Raw genomic sequence first — 19,285 nt, 5'->3', positions numbered from 1 at the left:
GCTTCATACTATTTTAAACACAAAACACCTTAAATGTGAAATACATCTGTAGTCAAGCAAGGAAAGCAGATAGTATTGCTTAAATAACAAACTAAGGAATACCTGAAACAATAGCTGTATCAAGGTTATGACTTGCATTAGGACATTTTATAGATTTTGCTGGCTTGGGGAGGCTGTTTTGTGGTCCCTCACATGGTTTGGGTACAATATATAACAGTAGCTAGTACTGTTATCCAGGCAATATGGGATTAATCAAGATTTATCTTAAAATCTTGATTGACAGTTCAGGTGTCCAACATCCAAGTCACTTATATCTATATTCTATCAATTATGATAGAGTAAGATAGAGGTACTTAGGGGGTTCAGATCATCTGCCTCCTGACATGCTGAGTAAAACGATTCTGAATTTCAGATTCAACTTTTCCTCTACAGACCAACACAACCGGGTGGGGGAGGGGAAGTCCTAAGCCACAGTCAATAAACATATGTTAAGGTATTCCCTGATTGTCTTTGGGCCGTGCTTTGGGCTGACTCCAAAACTGCACAAACACAGGAGCAGAGTTGAGAAGAGCTAAGTAAAGAATAAGAGATTAAGGAGAAAAAAGTAGTTTAGGAAAATATATCTTTTGACTAAAATCTTTATACAGAATATTTTTCCTACTGCAAGTGATAGATAAATGGAGGCAATTTAAAAATGGTATACAAATATCTGGTGCAATTCTTAGATTTAGTATTTAACATCCTTTGTAAAAAGGGGGTGGAGAACTCCATATTAGAAAGGGCTAAGTTTCATTTAGATACCTAAGTATATAATTCATGGTCATTCCTCCAAAACGGTTAATGAAAGATGCACAGTAATGATGCAGCATTTAATGACTTTAAGTGCTTTTTTGAAAGCAGTTTCTGAAATCTCAAAATGCTGTATTGCTGATGTTCACCATTATACAAGAAAACCTTTAACAACATTATCTATATCAAGTTACACTGAAAAAAGGGACCAAATAAAAAACATCTTCAGGAAGGACTGGTTTACACAATAGAATTCTGTTCAGGGTCTGGACCACTTTTCTCATACCCATCCCATCATCTCCACCTCTGTAAAAGAAACAATAACTTGGTGGGGGAAGTCCCTTCACAGCGTATACATGTATCAAATCATCACGTTGTACACTTTAAGTATCTTACAGTTTTATTTATTACACCTCAATAAAGCCAGGAAAAATAAAAAAAGGTGTTTGTCAAAGCACTGGGACAAATAGTGTGCAGGTTAAAACTGAGATACAAGTGTTAGAATTTAACTCAAATTGTGTAAGTTCCGGAAAGTTGAAAGGTTTTATTTTTTTAAATGAAACAATCAAAATCTTAATTTTTAATGCATATGCTGTTCCCATGGAAATTTACAGGACAGGAAATTTGACATTCCAGAAAGTTTACGTAAAAAGACAAATTATATGAAGTCTGTGCATGTATTCTTACTTAACGAAAAGTTCTTAAAATTTCCTAAGCTCAAATGATATGTTGCAAAATGTTACAAATGTGAAGACAGACCGTATAGTGTACACTACAACATGTAAAAATAAATTAAACAGATTTGGATTATGCCATTTTTAATTTTAATAAAATAGATAATTTCATACTACATAGAGAACAAGTTCATCCACTTATCATTGATTAAAATTTTAGAAATATTTTCTATAAAAAGTTTAGTATTTGATTGGGAATGAATCCATCTGAACATGATTTGTATAGGTACAGTGTTCCCATCCTCACCCCCATTCTTGAGAAAATTTAAAAAGACAGAAAAGTACAAAAAATATGACAAGATATCCATATACCACAATCCAGAACTATCCAGTATTTTTATATATATATATATATATTTACTTGCAGTCTCTTTTGTTTTTAAAGAAATGGACGCTTACATATAAAATGAAGTCTCCTTTAACCAATCCCCACTCCACCCCTCCCAAATTCATTCCCTTCCCTTGTTCACTCTTCACAGGCAACCACTATCAAGAGTTTGGTCTGTATCCTTCCAATCCATTTCAAAAACATTTTTAAAACATACATACATATGTATCTGTTACTAATATATAGTACTGCATTTTATGAGGGAAGTTTTAACTCAAATTTACAAAAATGTCATGGTATTACATGTCATTCTGCAACTTCATTTTCTCCCTCAACATTTATGAGATCTTTCTCTGTAATACAGATCTCATTTGTTACATTTTACACATATACAGTATCCCATCATAAGTATTTTCCATTTCATTGACGGGCATTTAAGTTGTTTCCAATTTATAGCTACTACAAATCATGTCACAGTAAATAGCCTAGTACATATTTCTTGAGCATAAAAACTCAGAATAGAATTGCTAGGTATTTCTGTTATAAGGAAGGTTTCCCTACTCCCAAGGTCATAACCATTTTACTATACAGCTTTTTCATATTCCTGTTTTTAATCCCCATGGATCTTACCTTTGTGTATAGTTCATGGTGTATTTTTTTCCTTGGAGAACAAATTACCTCCAAATCATTTTTTAAATAGTCCCATTATCTTCTTACCTCCTGATGCCATTTCTATCCTATTCTAAACTCGAATAAATGCATAGGTGATTCCAGAATCTCTTCAGCTCTGTTAAATCAATACCATAAGTCTTTTCCTTATTTTCTTATTACAACTTATTTTTCTTATTACATTGGTGAAGATCTCCAGATCTATGCAGACAGCAATAATAACAAGCATGTTTTCCATTCTAATGTGTCTAAAACGTGTCTAAAGTTTCAGCATTACCTTTGCTGTAGGTTTTTTTTGTTGGGCACAGGAATTTTTATATTACAAATGTCTTTCTCTTCAGCATTCTCTGGTAGCCCATAGGTCTTTAACTTTTGTTTCCCTCATTTGTGACATTTTACTTTAGAATGATTATTTCTGATGTGCTATGAGGTGTAAATTCCTGATGAATGCTTTCCAATTTTCAAAATATTCACAGAATTTTTAATGAGTATGAATCTTCTGGTGTCTAATATGGTGTGACTTCTGGCTGAAAGCTTTCCCACATTCACTACATTGATAAGGCTTCTTACCTGTGTGTATTCTCAAATGCAGAGCAAGGGTTGAAAACTGAGAGAAGGCTTTGCCACATTCATTACATCCATAGGGCTTCTCACCTGTATGGCTTCTCGCATGCACAGTAAGAGATGAACTCTGAGAGAAGGCTTTCCCACATACATTGCATTCATAAGGCTTATCACCTGAATGAATTCTCACATGTACAATAAGTGATGTTCGTTGAGAGAAAGCTTTTCCACATTCATTACATTCATAGGGTTTCTCTCCAGTGTGAATGTTTTGATGTTTTATGAGGTACTTCTTCTGGCCAAAAGCTGTTCCACATTCACTACATTTAAAGGGTTTTTCTCCAATATGAATTTTCTCATGCTCAGTAAGGTTTGATTTGCCACTGAAGGTCTTCCCACACTCCTTACATACAAAAGGCTTCTCTCCTGTGTGAGTTCTCTGGTGTCTGATGAGGTTTGACTTCTGAATGAAAGCTTTTCCACAATCTTTACACTCAAAAGGTTTCTCTCCAGTGTGAATTTTCTGATGAGTAAGGAGGTTTTCCTTCTGGCTGAAGGATTTTCCACATTCATTACATTCAAAAAGCTTCTCTCCAGTATGGGTGTTCTGATGTTTAATGACATATTGCTTTTGGCTGAAGGCTTTTCCACATTCATTACATTCAAAAGGTTTCTCTCTATTATGAAAATGCTCATGCTCAGTGAGGTTTGATTTGTGGCTGAAGGCTTTCCCACATACCTTACAAGCAAAGGGGTTTCCCCCACTACAAATTCTCTGCTGATTGAGGTGTGACATCTGAATGGAAGTTTTCCTACATTCACAAGGTTTCTCACCAGTATGAATTTCTTGGTGAATGAGAATTTACTTTTGGCTGAAGGTATTTCCACATTTCTTACATTTGTAGTACTTCTCTGTGTATGACCTTTCAAAAGTAACGGGATAAGGTTCAAGAGAAAACTTTATCATACTCAGTTCAAAGCTTTCTCTCAGAGTATAGGTTTTCTAATATTCAATGAAGTTTTGTTACATTCATTGGTTTCTCTCCAGTATGGATTTTCTTCTGCTCAATAAGATATGTCATCTAGCTGAAGGCTTTTCAATATTCCTTAGAACAAGGTTTCCCTCCAGCCTGATTTCTACATTTAATGAAGTGTGACACGTGAGTGAAAATTTTCTGTCAGTAAATTCATACGGTTTCTAACCCAGCATGAATGCTCTGATATCACATGGGGTTCAAATTTTTTTAACTGAAGGCATTTCTACACTGATTTACTCTTAAAAGAGGGTTATTACCGTAAGGAGTAAGCTGTGGCAGGATTTCCAAACTAATAAAATTGATGATTCTTTCCTACACAATGTCCCTCATGATTGATTAAGTCTAAACTGTGTTTTGACACTCTTTCTAGGTAGCTGGAAAAGGTGGTACCTTAAAAGATCTAAGGTCTGAGATCACAGGAAGTATCTTTCCAATTTTCTTATATTCACTGCTTTTTTTCTCAGTCTGTACTTTACTGGAGATGGATGCGTCTTGCTGCCTCTCTATTTGCTCATCATCTTCTCAGGCTTCTTCTAAAATGGAGTACAAAGAATCATCATTTAAAGAAGTTAATGTATGAAGTGCTTAGAACTGTGACTGACACATGGTAAGCACTCAATAAATGTTAGAGCTTAGTTATCATCATTATTTATAAATTTCCCATTATTAACAATAAAATCTCAGATTATGCTTTTTAAGATTAACTCAGCTAACCCATTTCCCAATATAAAAGAAGCTTTATGACCTACATCTCCAGCTAAATTTTGAGAAGGAAACCCTTGTGGAGGATATCTGGGTAGAAAATTAATATTCATGGATACACAAAGCTTAGATTACTCTTGAAAAATAACCTCTCTCATTTCATAATTCAGCAATTCAGTGTAACAAACAATGAGGAATTAATAGGATAAAAAGATGACCACATAAAATTGAGAAAGTCTACCTGTGATGCCTAAGAAAGGAAAAGGAATAACTAACAACTGCTTCCTCCCAAAATTCCATTAAATGACAAAAGGGAAAATGGCCCAAATTCACAAGAGGGAGATGATATGAGACATCAATATACAGACATTAACACATTTTTTGATAACATAAAGCACATGGAAGATTTCCAACATACAGAAGAGCTGAGGAAGTTCAAATAACATGAAGGTACTGCAGAAAAGGAAGCCAAGTCAAGCAAGCCAATTTGTACCACAAAATATAAAAAAGACTCAGAAAACGGAGGAAATCAAGTACCCCAAAACAAGGAATAAAGGATAGTAGCGGAAAAAAAGATTGTATAAGATGCAGTTGGACCTCTACTCTTCCAGTCTGGAGGACAAACGACCACTCCTTTATATAAAATGGAAGTTATTCTTTGCAGAAATTTGATCACAGAAGCTCCAGACTCAGGGGACACCCCACATATGAGATGACAAGGGAGAGGTGTTATACTGAAATCAATGTGATTAAATCTACATATATTGGGTTGTCGGAAAAGTCATGATGCATTTTTGCAACAAAACACATAGAAAAATACGTCATGACTTTTCCAACAACCCAATTAATATGGTGAGACCTTCAGCACCATTCTGCAGCTGAGGCAAAAAAAAAAAAAAAAAAAAAAAAAAAAAAAAAAAAAAAAAGATCTAGACAAACTGAAAGGCCCATGAAAAACCTGTAGAATGCACCTCCAAGACACTTACTGCTTGTACTCATTCCTTTTGACAAAACAAAGGACCTGGCCACACCTAAGTTTGTGAGAGCAAGGCAGTATAACCCTTCCTCAGGGAGGAGACCCTGGGTCCATGAGGCTTACTTTTCATCCACTGAAGTCTACCATATGGCTAGAAGCACCCAGGCACAGAAGAGCTTACCTTTTAGTGAATGATTCTTAAATATGACTGTGTAGCCAATATTCCACACACACTTGAAGTAAGCCCACTAACGTGAAAGATCAACATCAAGAGAAAAAAACAACTAAGGGAATAAAGGTAAGGCAAAGCAAAGAACAGAATCCTAAAACCAGTAACAGATGGTTATGAGAAAATATATTATCAGTGAAACAATAAGAAACAGAAAGAAAAAGTTCCCTTAGAAATTAAGACTGGGGTGAGGTAGGGGATGAGGTAGACTGTATTACCATTAACCAATAACAGGGTCTCCTTACTGCAGGATTATATTGTTTCACCCTGGGAAACTCAGGCATGGCCAAGTGCCTTGTTTGACCAATGAAATATAAGCACAAATATCATTTCCTGGTAGTAGCCTTAAAAAGACATATTCAGAGGATAAACCAAGGTAACACATGTAATAGCTGAGTAAAAAAAAGTTCCAGAAAAATAAAGAGAAAACTTATATTTAGAGGAAATATTCAAAAAACAACAGAAATTTCCTCTCTTCTATCATGAATCTCTAGACTTTTTAAAGGGGCCACTTGGTACCTTGCACAATGAATAATAAAAATATACCTAGACAATCACTGTAACATTTCAAAAGAGAAAATAGAGGTCATAAATGCTTTTAGAAAAAATAGTACATGTCAAAGAAAATAGGAATCAGAATGGCATCAAATTTCTCAACAGAAATGAGGCTAGAAGACAAAATTCTGAGGGAAACATTCTAAGCTTAGCCTATCAATCCAATGGGACAGCCAAATAAAGGCATTTTTCAGATACGCAAGTACCCCCAAAATGCACCTTTTTCCTCAGAATGCTACTAAAAGAGGTGCTCCACCAAAATTAGTAGTTAAAGAAGGCAACAAATACAGGATCCGTATAAGAGATGAACAGGAGAACAAAATGAAGAAAATTTCTATGATAATGGTGATGAAAAGCTACAAAATAAGAGCTATCAGGTCAGGATACCACCAGTCCAGATTGAAGTATGAGAACAAAAAATTCTAGAAATAAGGCCGGCTGAGTAGCGCGTTGGTTAAGAGCTGGCTTGGGACACCAGAGGGCCCTGGTTTGGACCCCACATATGAGGGCCAGTGACACTGCCCTCTACAGCTAAGATGCTGAACAACAGCTCAGCCTGGAGCTGGACTGCTGTGAGTCGCTGGCGATGGCAGTGGGTTGCCATGGGCTACCGTATGTAGCCAGCAGCCAGCGTGAGTGGCCAGCAACCGCGGTGACCGGCCGTCCAGAAGCCAGTGACTGATCTGCCTCGCCTGGGAAGAGCACAATGATGGTGCCAACTTGGGCCAGTGAAGCAACGTCCTCCACAACTAGACTGAAGAACAAAAGGATAGCAACTTGTCTGTTCCCCTTCCCCCAATACCCCAGCGCTGTTCCCATCCCCCCCAATTCCCCAATAAAAATCTTTAAAACAAACAAACAAACAAACAAAAAAACCTACATGGTACAGCCTACTATTAAAAAAAAAAGAAAGAAAGACAGACATGCAGGAAGAGAGTACTCCTTACAGCTATCTGGAGAAAAGAGCATTTTAAACAGAAATTAATCAAGTTGACAGGCCCTGAGGAAGAGCCTGCCAAGTGTACTCAGCATGCAGTCAGTAAGCCACGATTATGCACATCACATTCCTCATGTCCGCTGCTGGCTTAGCCTGTCACCTGTATTTAACCATGGACTCCATAAAACCTCCTGGAAGAAACTCTGGTAACGTGCTACTAAAAAGACTTCTCCAATCTTGTCTCCTACTTAGAAACATCTTTCCCTAAACTTATCACAATCAGATTCACTTTTCCTCAAATAAGTGTTTCATATGAATTATTTTTAAACCCAAATTTGTATGTATCTATGTCTTAACACCTTAACTATAGCCTGAGATGCTGGATTATATTAATGGCTCTACTCTTTTCTTTGAATGGCTAACAGTAAATATTTTTTAAATATCGGGGGCAAAAGCAAGGAGGGAAAAAGGAGAAGAGGACAGTTTAAATTATAAAGACGAAAAAGACAACAACCAAATCCAAAGTTCAAACCTTCACTGGATTCTGGCATTTAAAAAAATGCTATAGAAGGTATTTGGGAAATAACTGGGGAAATATGGACTGAATATTACAAAATATTAGGGCATTATGGCTAATTGTTTAAGGTATGAAATTGGTTATTTTGGTTATGTAGCAGGGTGCCATTATTTTTAGAAAATGCATACTTAATTTTTTAGGAGTGTTAGGAGTGAAGTGTCACAGTGTTTCAGCACACGTAATACGCATGCACAGGGATACAGACACACCAAAAACTAAATGTGGTAAAATATTAATTATTGAATCTATGTGGTAGGCATATAAAAAAGATCACTGTACTCTTCTTTCAATGTTTTTAATGTTTGAAAATGTTGGTAAGGTAATTGAAAACAACTAATAATAAATCCTTCCACAATAATAATTAATACATTATTTAGTAAGTACCTCATAGGTAATCAAAACTGCAGACAGTAAGAATAAAACATGGACCTTCCCTTCACCAGGTTCATAATATAGACTCCAGATATCAAAAAGGATTTACTGAGGACTTCTGAATTTCTGTGGAAAATGTTAAGTAGCATGGACAATCAAGAGATTAATAAAAGAGGAAGTAACAGGTTTAAATAAGTAGGACCTGAATAAAGAGCATCTCATAATCAAAGGCCAAGATTCAAAGAATTTTATAGAGAGAAGGAAAAACATTCACATTTATGTCACATAGTTAATGTGTCCTTTCTTGATTGAAATTTATCTTTTTTAAAGGCTTGACTGACCATATCACAAGGACCATGAGAAAAGAAATAATCCAGATATAATATGAAACTGTTCTGAAATGATCTCTGAACCTGAAAATAATGAGCTGAAATCTCTAATTTGAGTAGGAATATTAATGGTTTCACTGTCGGACACAATGAGAATGAAGTCAGTCAGGCAGCTGTTTATCCTATAAACAGGTAAAATTATGGCGGGCAAGACAAAAAGGCTGGAGGTGCCAAAATAAAAATTGGTATTATAAAAAGAGTTACTTCTAGTTTCAGAATGAATAAGTCCTTTCCGGGAACTCATTTATAAAAGGAAAGAGGAAAGGCAGAATGCAGTGTTCGAGGAGCCACCTCTAGCAAGAGGATAGAGAGAAGAAAACATAAATAAAAGCAAAAGATGAGGAAACACTTAGAAAGATAAAGCAACATCTCAGGTCATCAAAAACACCAATCAAGCAGAAGTGGGAGAGAATTCCTAGAGGGAGGACTCAAACATAACATACTTTCTTTTAAAATGGTAAAATAAAGACATCTCTGCCCATTTTTCATATGTGTGAAGGAAAAAGAGAAACAGAAAAAAAAAACACAAAAAAAAACTGCATTGTTGGTAACAGTAGGAATTAGTTATAATTCTAATGTTTTATAAAAAAGGATGTGAGTGGGCAGCTGCCATTGTTATTTTTAGGAAGAGCTCTCATGCACAATGCTCTCCAAAAACATAAGACACAGCATCAAGGGCCAAACCACCACCTCGTTTGTCATAACAGAATCCAGGAATGTTGGCTGAATACAGGACACATATTAGGCCCACTGGCATCCCTGAATGGTAGGAAAAGTAAGACAGGCTAGGGAAATGCAGATACCATCATTTTATAAAAGCAGCTTGTTAGTATATCAGAACAGAAAAGGTCACAACTTTTCTCTCCCTAAATTCCTGACTTGTATATACAACTGCCTACCTGAATATGCTTAGATGATCAGTAGACATGTCACAATTAACAAGTCCAAAAGAAAACTCAACCTCCAAAATTCTTGAAGTTTTCCTCTCTCAATAAATGTTAACTCATTCTCTTTTTAGTAAAAATCTTGCAGTCATCAATAACTCTTCTTTCTCTCATAACAATCTATGAGCCAATCCTGTCAGCTATGCCTTTAACATATTTTAAGACTACTTGTCACTATCTCAACTACTACCATTCTCTTACCTAGGTTACTGCATTCACCTAGGATTAATCGCCTAGCCTTGCCCCACCCCCATACCTTATTTTCTATACAGCAGCCAAAATGTAATTCTGATCTTATCACTCTTTTGCTCAAAACCCTTTCATGGTCTCCCAAATCTCTCAGAACAAAGGCCAAAGACTATTATTTGGTCAATTATCGAACCAAATCTATTCTTACTCCCTTTTGTGCTCACTCTGCTCAGCTCATTGCCATGATCATTTTCTTCAACAGCAGGCTCAGCCTCAGGGCTTTTAACACTTTTTGTTCCTTTTGGCTGAAAGCTCTTCCACCAAATTCTGCATGCCACGCCCTCACACTCTTTGTATCTTTTTTCAAATGTCATCTTAATGACAACTTTCCCAACCAACTGGCCCACCAAATGCCAGTTTTCCTTGCTTTATTTTTCTTCTTAGCACTCACTACCATCTGATAGAATATATGTTTTACTTATTTATTCATAGCTTGTCTTCCCCAATTGGAATATAGGCCTCAGGAGGGAGGAATTTTTGACTGCTTTGATTGATCACTAACATTTCCCTAATACCTGAAATAGTGCCTCATACATATCATTCAATAAATACTTGTTGAATATATGACTATACCATTTTGGTAGAAATGTAAATTGATTTACTTCTTTTGAGAAAAATGTGCTTATTTCTAGCAAATCTATATATAAACATAACTTTTACCCAGCATTTCCACTCAGAGTAATTATGTACTTGTATCTGCATAGCTCTGGCAAAGCAATATAAACAAGTACGTATATGCACTTGTGCCTTCAATAGCATGAGCCTGGAAACAACCTAAATGGCCATAAATAGGAGACAGGTTAAACAAGCTACATTGACAGAGAATCTCTTCAAGAAAAAAAAACTATATACACAATAGAATACATACCATCAATCAGATGAAAAGGAAAACAAAGGACTTTATATATATTCATATTTGCAGCAGATACATAATATATGCTGGCTTATTCATACACTACCTCAAGAAGGATACATGTGAAACTCTCAAGAGTGACTGCATCTTTGAAAAAATGTACGACTGAAGCTCAGAGAGGTAAGAAGGGCCTTTTTCATTTTTTACTTTAATATTCAAAATTTTTACAAGTTCATGTATTATATTAAAAAACATACAGAGGCCGGCCGAATGGCTCAGTTGGTTAAGAGCTCGTTCAAGAGTGCGAACTCTGAGCAATAGCAGTTCAAGTCCTGGCCCAACCTGAGCTGCCGCTGAGCTGCCAACAGGCGGCAGGATGGCTCAGCTAAAAAAAATAAAATAAAATAAAAAAACTAAAAACATAGACTCATACATTCGAGCGTCAGCGCGAGCGCGCACATATACAAACAAACACACACACACACACACACACACACACACACACACACACACACACACACAAAAGAACTGATTTCTAAGGCAACAACTGAAAGAGGTGTATGAGGCGGAAGACAGGGAGGGAGAGTTTGTTGGTATATAATGGGGAAGGTAAGAAGACAACAGGAAGTATGACCACAGATGTAAAACATAATTCTGAGGCATTTAACCACGGGAACAATAATAAAGTGGTAAGCAATAAAAAGAAACCTAAATGTCAGACACTATGTAAAGGCTTAAAAACCTATAAAAGACGATGCATGAGGAAAGGAGTCTATGCACATTGGGGGATATGAGACTGAGGATATCAATGAAAGAGAGAATAATAACACAAAGGCAGTACAAATAAAGTATTAGTGTGAGCATCCAGATTAGAGATAAAAGGGGCACCTTGACCTCTAGAATCTAAGGAGTACTGAAACAGAAAAAATGATGTCTGGAAATGTCATTCAAATATCTAAGAATTCATACCAAATGACACTCCAAGACTAGAGCCTATAAGAAAACACCCTTAAAAGCATTTCAAAGGTGTCAATACTGACTGATCAACTGTGACTTGTCTGGTTGTCATTCACTCACCTGCACAAATTTCCTTTCCATTTCTTTCTTCCCCATCCAGTTTATCTTCTTGCTCCAAAAGAGGATCACATAAAGTTTAATCAGTTTATAACCTGCTACTGGGGAAATGACACACCACTAGAAGGTTAATGCTGGAGCCAAAGTACCCTCCTAGAACTCAGGCTGAGCCTTGGGAGTCTCAGGAACTTCTGAAGGATGAAGAAAATGCCGTTTCCAGGGATGCACAAAGAAGCAGCCCTGTGAAAAAGAAAAAAACAATGACCCTTTGCCTTAAAGATTAAAGTACAATTATATGAGCAAAGGGACTAAGACTATTTGAATCCTGAATTTCAAAGCCATGCTCATTAAACCATTTAAACCTCAACATATCCTGAAATGGGGTAAGAAAGGGAATTCTACTTACATAGAAACATGTTGACACTTTACCTGTTGCTAGTTGTTATCTAGCACCACACTCCTGCATGAGCTCCTGAGTGGGTTTTAACTGTGGCCCTTATTCCTGGATGAATTCAACACTCATATCTACGACTATAACAATATATGCCTATCAGAACTATCAGCACAATGGATACAATGTGTAGGAAGTTGTTCTGACAGTACTGAAGAAAAACCCAAAAGACTTCCTGGAATCCTAATATTTACTTTGTTTGCATTATACTCTGAGTAAAACTATGTGTTAGAAATGTCCTGTAAAAATATATTCATCTATTCATTCAAAGAACATTTTTTAAATACAGTATTAGGACAACTGACAAAATCTGAATATGGACTGGATTAAATAATAGCAATTTTCTGAGTTTGATTACTGTACTGTGGTTGTAAAAAAAACCAAATGTAAATGATTGGTGAATTTGGGTAAAGGGTATATGGGACTTCTCTGTACTATTCTAACTTTCCTATAATGTTGAAATCATATTTAAAAAGCAAAATTCTAAAAAAACAAAGTTACTATTTACATACACACTATCTACACTATGTTCGCTGAAAAAGCTTAGTCACCAGTTTGTACTGGGATGTGGCAGAGATGGGAGACTTAGAGCCTGATTTAAACAGTAATGTACAGAACAGAGAGAAATGAGAGGGTGAGTTAGCTGAAGATAATCCGCAAGAGGAAGGGGCTCAAGCTTGACACTCTGGACACTGTCATGTTTCTGAGGAACATACAAGTGCATATATCCATTAGGCAATTTCATACGGAGATGAGGAGCTCTGAATAGGCCTAGAATCGAAATAGAAATGCATCAGTTGTCAGAATATCACTGCTGCTAAAGACACAGATGGAATGTTACTGTGACTGCTTACAGAGAATACACACAGTATGTGAAGAAGATGGCCAAGGACAGACAGTCTCTTAGAAACACCAACAATCAAGGAGGCAAAAAAGTTTCACAGGAGCATTGTGGCTGCTTAGCTTTGATTCTTTCAAATGTTTCTCCTTTTTAAAAACCATACAAAACATCAAGAATAAAGGGGGAATAATACCAACCAGCCAATTCATTCACTGCCTCTTTAGTGAAACTACTAGACAGAACCATGTTAATGCTAAATTATATGTAGGCGTGGCCCAAAACACCCAAAATAACAGAGGTGGTACAGGAACCACAATAGTGTGGTAGATGTAACAAGAAAGACTAGATAATAGTGAAAAAGAAGGCCATGACATACAAATCTCAGAAATAACTAGCAAATGTTTATTCTAAAAATGAGGGATTTATCCTGAGTGAGAACTGTAACCAAGTCTAATAATGAACAACAAAACTAGGGACAAGAAACCCCTCCTAAACTCCATGTACCTCTACCAAAGGCAGGCCCAAACAGGAGGCCTAAATAGGGATTGCAAAGAAGCCAGGAAAATACAGGAAATGCTGAGAACTTCAAAGTTCAAAGATCTGCAGGTAATTTATCTCCTTACAGAATGAATCAGCCTCACCTTAAGAGGAAATTGATAGAGGCAAACACTATTGTAGGTTAAACAGAAAAGGACTGAAGGAGTAAGCAGAAAGAGTAGGCTTCTGCAACTTTAAGTGGAACGATGCATAACAAAACCAATTTTAGCACAGGCTAATCGATATAAACAAGAGTTCAGTTCCTGTGGCACCTCATCAACATAAAAAAAACAAAAGGACATGGAAGAAACGAAAGTATTCCAGGACCTGCTGTACTTGGGGAGTGGGGTGTCCCCAGCATTTAGCAACTTCTAAAAGTGAATACATCATCTTAAAAGGCAAGTACTATGAAGAATTATGGGAAACAAAGAGATGGTGATAGAAGTCTGTCTCAACCAGGTTCAGGTCAAGCCAGAGAAGGCACAAAAGTCTCTTGCTTTAAAAAGTAGAAGAGCATGTGAGCTTTGAAGCATAGAATGCTACCATGCCCTCCTTTTCCTAGTACTTATCTAGGAAAATCTATGTCATAAAAGCAAGAGTAACACAAAATAATTTGTCTGTGTCCCTACAATGATACTGTAAGAAACAGTGAAAATGAACAACATAATTTTCCAACAGTTAAACTCATCTGAAAAATACTGCCACAAAGCAGATAAAAAATTGAAACATAGTATCAACAAAACAAGTATTTAAAAGACACAAAAACTTTAAGAAACATGCAAAGCTATAAAAAGAACACAAAAGATAAACCTAAGAACTGAGTAAAGAAAAAGGAGGGAAAGGAAAGAAAACAATAGGAATTGACACCTTACTGAGCACCTTACTTTTGTTCTGTTTGATTTTTTTGTTTGTTTGTTTTAAGGCTGCAGTATCAGAGTTTGGAGGGATTTTTGGGGTTTTTTTTTATTAACATGATCTTTCCTGGTTGTTGCATCTGAGGCACAACAGTGGCCTCAGCCTTAAATTTTTTGTTTCTACTCACATCCCCAGAGACCTAACCAACATGAGTAATCTATATCTATATAGGTAATCATAATCTATATCTGACCACAAAAGCAAGCATCTTATCTAATGCAAAAACATTGGAGACATTTCTATTAAATTCTAAATAAAGATAAGATGCCCACTGGCTCAATTATAATATAATTATAAACTACTGTTCATTAAGTTAAGCAAAAAATAAAACTAATTCATAGAAAACAAGCTTTATATATACCATAATATACCTTTATATATCCATTCATAACAGCAATATAAAAGATTGTACCTAGAAACAAACTTAGTAAAATGTGTCTACAACATATATGCAGAAAATTTTAATCTACAACATATATAAAGAAAGTTTTAAAACACTCCAGAGGACCCAAAAGGAAACTCTACATTATCATGTACATGGATAGGAGTATTTAACATCATAAATATCTAATGTCCCTTTCCCTTAAGTTAAAATTTAATGCAACATCAATAAAAATAAGGTTTTTCCCCCCCTAGAACTAGACAAGCTGATTCTAAGGTTTACATAGAAAAACAAACAAGCAAGCAAACCTAGGAAACTCTGCAAAGGACAAGCAATAAGAGACTAGCTATAACAGATAATAAAACAAATTATAAAGCCTCAGTGTTGCCTTACAGCCGATTCCAATTCCACCCCCCTACATTAGCCTCTAACTCTATTAGTTATGAAGGAGTGTCTCCGTATGACTGAGGCACGGAAGCTCTCTCTGAGGGAGTGTCTGGGTATGACCGAGGCCGGTAAAGCTCTCTGGGGGGTGTCTCAGGTGTGACTGGGACCTATTGTAATGATAATAGTTATCTCCCCTGGGAGGACACAGTAACAAGGTGTCCTGGGGCTATGTGGCGGATGTGTGAAGGCATAGCATTTGTTGGAACACAATGGGATATGTTAATGGAAAAAGGCCTTAAGGCACACAAATCTTATACGGATGCTAATTGACAGCAGTTTTACTTCCTTGAAAATTCTCAATAAAAGCCAGGCGCTGACCCGATTCGGGGCTGTCTTCTGGTTGAGTCCCTTGGTCTCGCTTTTATCTTTTGTCTCTTGTTCTTATTCAATCTGCCTCGCCCCTCTCGAGACCCATTTGCCCTTGCCACGCAGGACGTGACACCTCAGTAATAAAGGTAAATATTGATACACAAATACAGACTAGAAGATGGAGAATATAAAGTCCAGAAATAGACCAAATACATATGAGAATTTAGTATATGATCAAAATGAAATCTCAAAATAGTAAAGCTAAGACCTCTTAATAAATGGCATTGGGATTAACTGGGTAGCCAACTGGAAAAAGATAAATCTGAACACACATTCTATACCATATAAGATAAACTCTAAACAGATTAAAAATATAAATACGATAATGAAACCTATAAAAAGTATAGCCTTGTAAAGATTTGAAAGTAGAGGTAAAATCTGGAGTAAGGAGGACTTTCTATGACCATAAATGGAAAAAAATGATAAATCTAAATTTAAATACATAAAAATAAAGCTTGATTCTGTACTGTTTAAAAAGAAAACAAACACAAAAGACCACTATGAACAATGTCAAAACAAATTTAAAACTTGGAAAAAAACCTTGGCAACTCATTTCACATATGGCTAAACTTTCTAATGCAATATAAGAGGTCCTAGAAGAAAAAGGCACCCCCATAGAAAAATGGGGAACAGGATATGAACAGACAGATCCCAGGTAAACACATGGGCCCTTAAACATAGAGAAGATACTCAACCTCACTCATAATGAGATGTAAATTAAACCTACACTCAGATACCAATTTTCACTTATGCCTTTGCAAAAAATCAACTATTCAACACTCTGATGGTAAGGTTCTAGGAGAAAGATTTCTTGTACTTTGCTAGTGGGAGTATTAAGTACTTAGCTATATAGTCAACTCCACTTATAGCAATCTACTTTAGAGATAGATACTCCTGCATAAGTACAAAATGACACAGATAAAAAATTATTCATTACTGCAGTTAGTAACAGCAAAAGATTGGAAACAACCCAAATGTCCAACAACAAAAATGTGCAACAACTGAATTGACTATATATAGTACATGCACAGAATATCATCTTATTTATTCAGCAGTTAAAAAGAAAAAGTAAGATAATGATTAAGAAAGGAGATCTCCAGGACATATTACTAAGTAAAGAAAGTGAGCAATTTATGTAAGGGGAGTGGGAATAGGAAGGAAGAATAAATACACACTAGTGGCCCAAGAAACAAAAAATCCACTTGATAAACAAAAAACAAATAAGAAAATATACTTAATTGAGACAAAGAATGTGATGGGGGAGGGAAGCTGAATGAGACGAGCTTTATGAAATCTATTTTTTGTTGAATCAGAAATGCATCACTTATTTTCTAAATTAATCAAATAATTTATAAAGCAGTCATTGAACTTGACAACAAATTGAAACAAACAAACCCAACTGTACATTAACTTGGTAACAAAATTCCTAAAAAGGATTTATCTCAAATGACTTTAGAACAGAGAAATTTGCGGCCTGCTGAGTGGCGTGTTGGTTGAGTTGGCTTGGATTGCCAGCTCTGAGCAGCAGCCCCTCACCCCCACCCCGTTCGGATCCCACATGGGCCAGTGACGTTGCGCCCTCTATAGTTAAGATGAACAACACCTCAACCTGGAGCTGGGCTACCGTGAGTCGCCTGTGAAGGCGTAGGCTGCAGCCCCTGCTGCAGTGGGCTGCCATATAAGCTGCCGTGAGCAGCCATTCAGAGGCCAGCGACCGATCTGCCTCACCCAGGAAAGAAAATTTTCACAATAGTGTTTATGGTTACTATTAATGTCAGTCTTGTTATTTTGAAACCATTTTCTTTATAGGATAGGCCAAAGCAATTAAGTACCTATGTTAATTTGTTTAGAAGTTTTTACTGTAAAACACAACTAGGAGCTGTCAGGTAAAAATACTGTAGCATTTGGGCCGGCCGAGTGGCTCAGTTGGTTAAGAGCTCACTCAACAGTGTGAGCTCTGAAAACAAGGTTGCCGGTTCGATTCCCAGCCTGAGCTGAGAGGCTGCTGAGCTGCCAACAGGTGGCAGGATGGCTCAGCTAAAAACAAACAAACAAACAAAAAAAACTGTAGCATTTATATTGAATTAGAAATGATAATATAAACTCAAGGTTTTTAAAAATAAGGTTTTCTAGCTCTGTCACTGGAATGGCCTTAAAACAGTTACCCCTGCAGCAATGAAAACATCCAGCACCCGAATCTTGGTCTATAACACCATTCTCCAATAAAAGGAACCAGAGCTCCTTGGAGACATGACCATTTCCAAGTCTGGGAGGGAAGATACAAGGTGGATCTACAATGCAAGCAAGCTCTCCAAGTTAAATGGTGGCATGTCAAAATGAGACAGGGGTCGGCCTGAAGGAGCATCCCTGAGCTAAAGCTGTGATAATGAGTGTTGCAAAGAAAACTAGTTGTAGTTATTAGAACATAACTTTAAAAGGATGCTTCAAGTAGAAAACTCCAAGAAAACATTGACACAATCTGAGGTAGCAATGAAATAAATGTAAAAGGAATGAAAAAACTAGAAAATAACTTCACAACAACCCCTGAAGAAATTATCAACTCAGCCAAGAATTATTTATTGGTGTTAAAACCATCCATTACATGACTGATGGGGAATGGACATTTGTATGGTACCAAACTAAAATCATACACGTTACACTTTGCTCATAAAGGGAAAAATAGGCATTAATGGTAAACCAGTCATATACTATTCTCTCCTGACATGCAATTTGAAGATCATTTCTTATGTATTCTAGCCCAAAATAAAAAGTCACAATTGAGATTTTTAAAAAATATCTTCAGAGATTCTGAATTAGAACCATGAGAAAGTAACCATCATAAAAATCAAAGAACCGACTTCACGAAGGTAGTGGTGATGAGTTTCTAAGATGAATGTAACTTGAACACAGAATGCTTTCTCATTCCAGTTATAAAAAAGAAATGTCCTCCCCCCGCAAAAAGTTTTCAAATGGAAATAAGAAAAAAGCATCTACACATCGAATCTTCCAGAAATTTCTACCAGAAACAGTACAAATGGCTATACTATTCTGAGGAAATATTATTTTGCAGATAATAACAATGTTATTTAACATTTATCCAGTACTTAGTACATACCAGGCACTATTCTTTAGAACTTAGAACTCCATGATCTGCAGAGCCACCGTATGAATCAAATACTATTATTTTCTCTATATTGATAAGAAACTGAGGCACAAGGTTTAAGGTCACCGACACACAAAGTGGCAGAGGAAAGAGTTAACAGAGGCAGTCTGGCTCTATGGTCTATTTCCTCCTTTAAAAAACAAAACAAAACAAAACAAAACAGGGCTGGTCGAGTGGCGTGTTTGTTAAGAGTTGGCTTGGG

The 19,285-nt window shown here is 36.4% G+C and overlaps 1 protein-coding gene across 6 annotated transcripts in view; it reads right to left on the bottom strand.

The window, feature by feature from the left end:
- Positions 1-1,590: 1,590 nt before the first annotated feature.
- ZNF146 (zinc finger protein 146) overlaps positions 1,591-19,285 on the bottom strand; it is a 23,746-nt gene continuing 6,051 nt past the window's right edge. For 5 of the 6 annotated variants that reach the window (XM_019624903.1, XM_019624901.1, XM_019624902.1 and 2 more), the window contains exons 2-3: positions 11,982-12,218; positions 1,591-4,654 (exon numbers count right to left, since the gene is read on the bottom strand). In XM_019624903.1, coding sequence (XP_019480448.1) covers positions 3,002-3,880 — 879 coding nt within the window. In that variant the 5' untranslated portion in view covers positions 3,881-4,654; positions 11,982-12,218 and the 3' untranslated portion in view covers positions 1,591-3,001. The remainder of the gene's footprint in view (positions 4,655-11,981; positions 12,219-19,285) is intronic. The other variant, XM_019624904.1, reaches the window with a different exon arrangement.

Source organism: Hipposideros armiger, unplaced genomic scaffold (genome assembly GCF_001890085.2).
Source record: "Hipposideros armiger isolate ML-2016 unplaced genomic scaffold, ASM189008v1 scaffold_609, whole genome shotgun sequence".
Lineage (NCBI taxonomy): Eukaryota > Metazoa > Chordata > Mammalia > Chiroptera > Hipposideridae > Hipposideros > Hipposideros armiger.
This window is presented reverse-complemented; position numbering and strand designations above follow the sequence as displayed.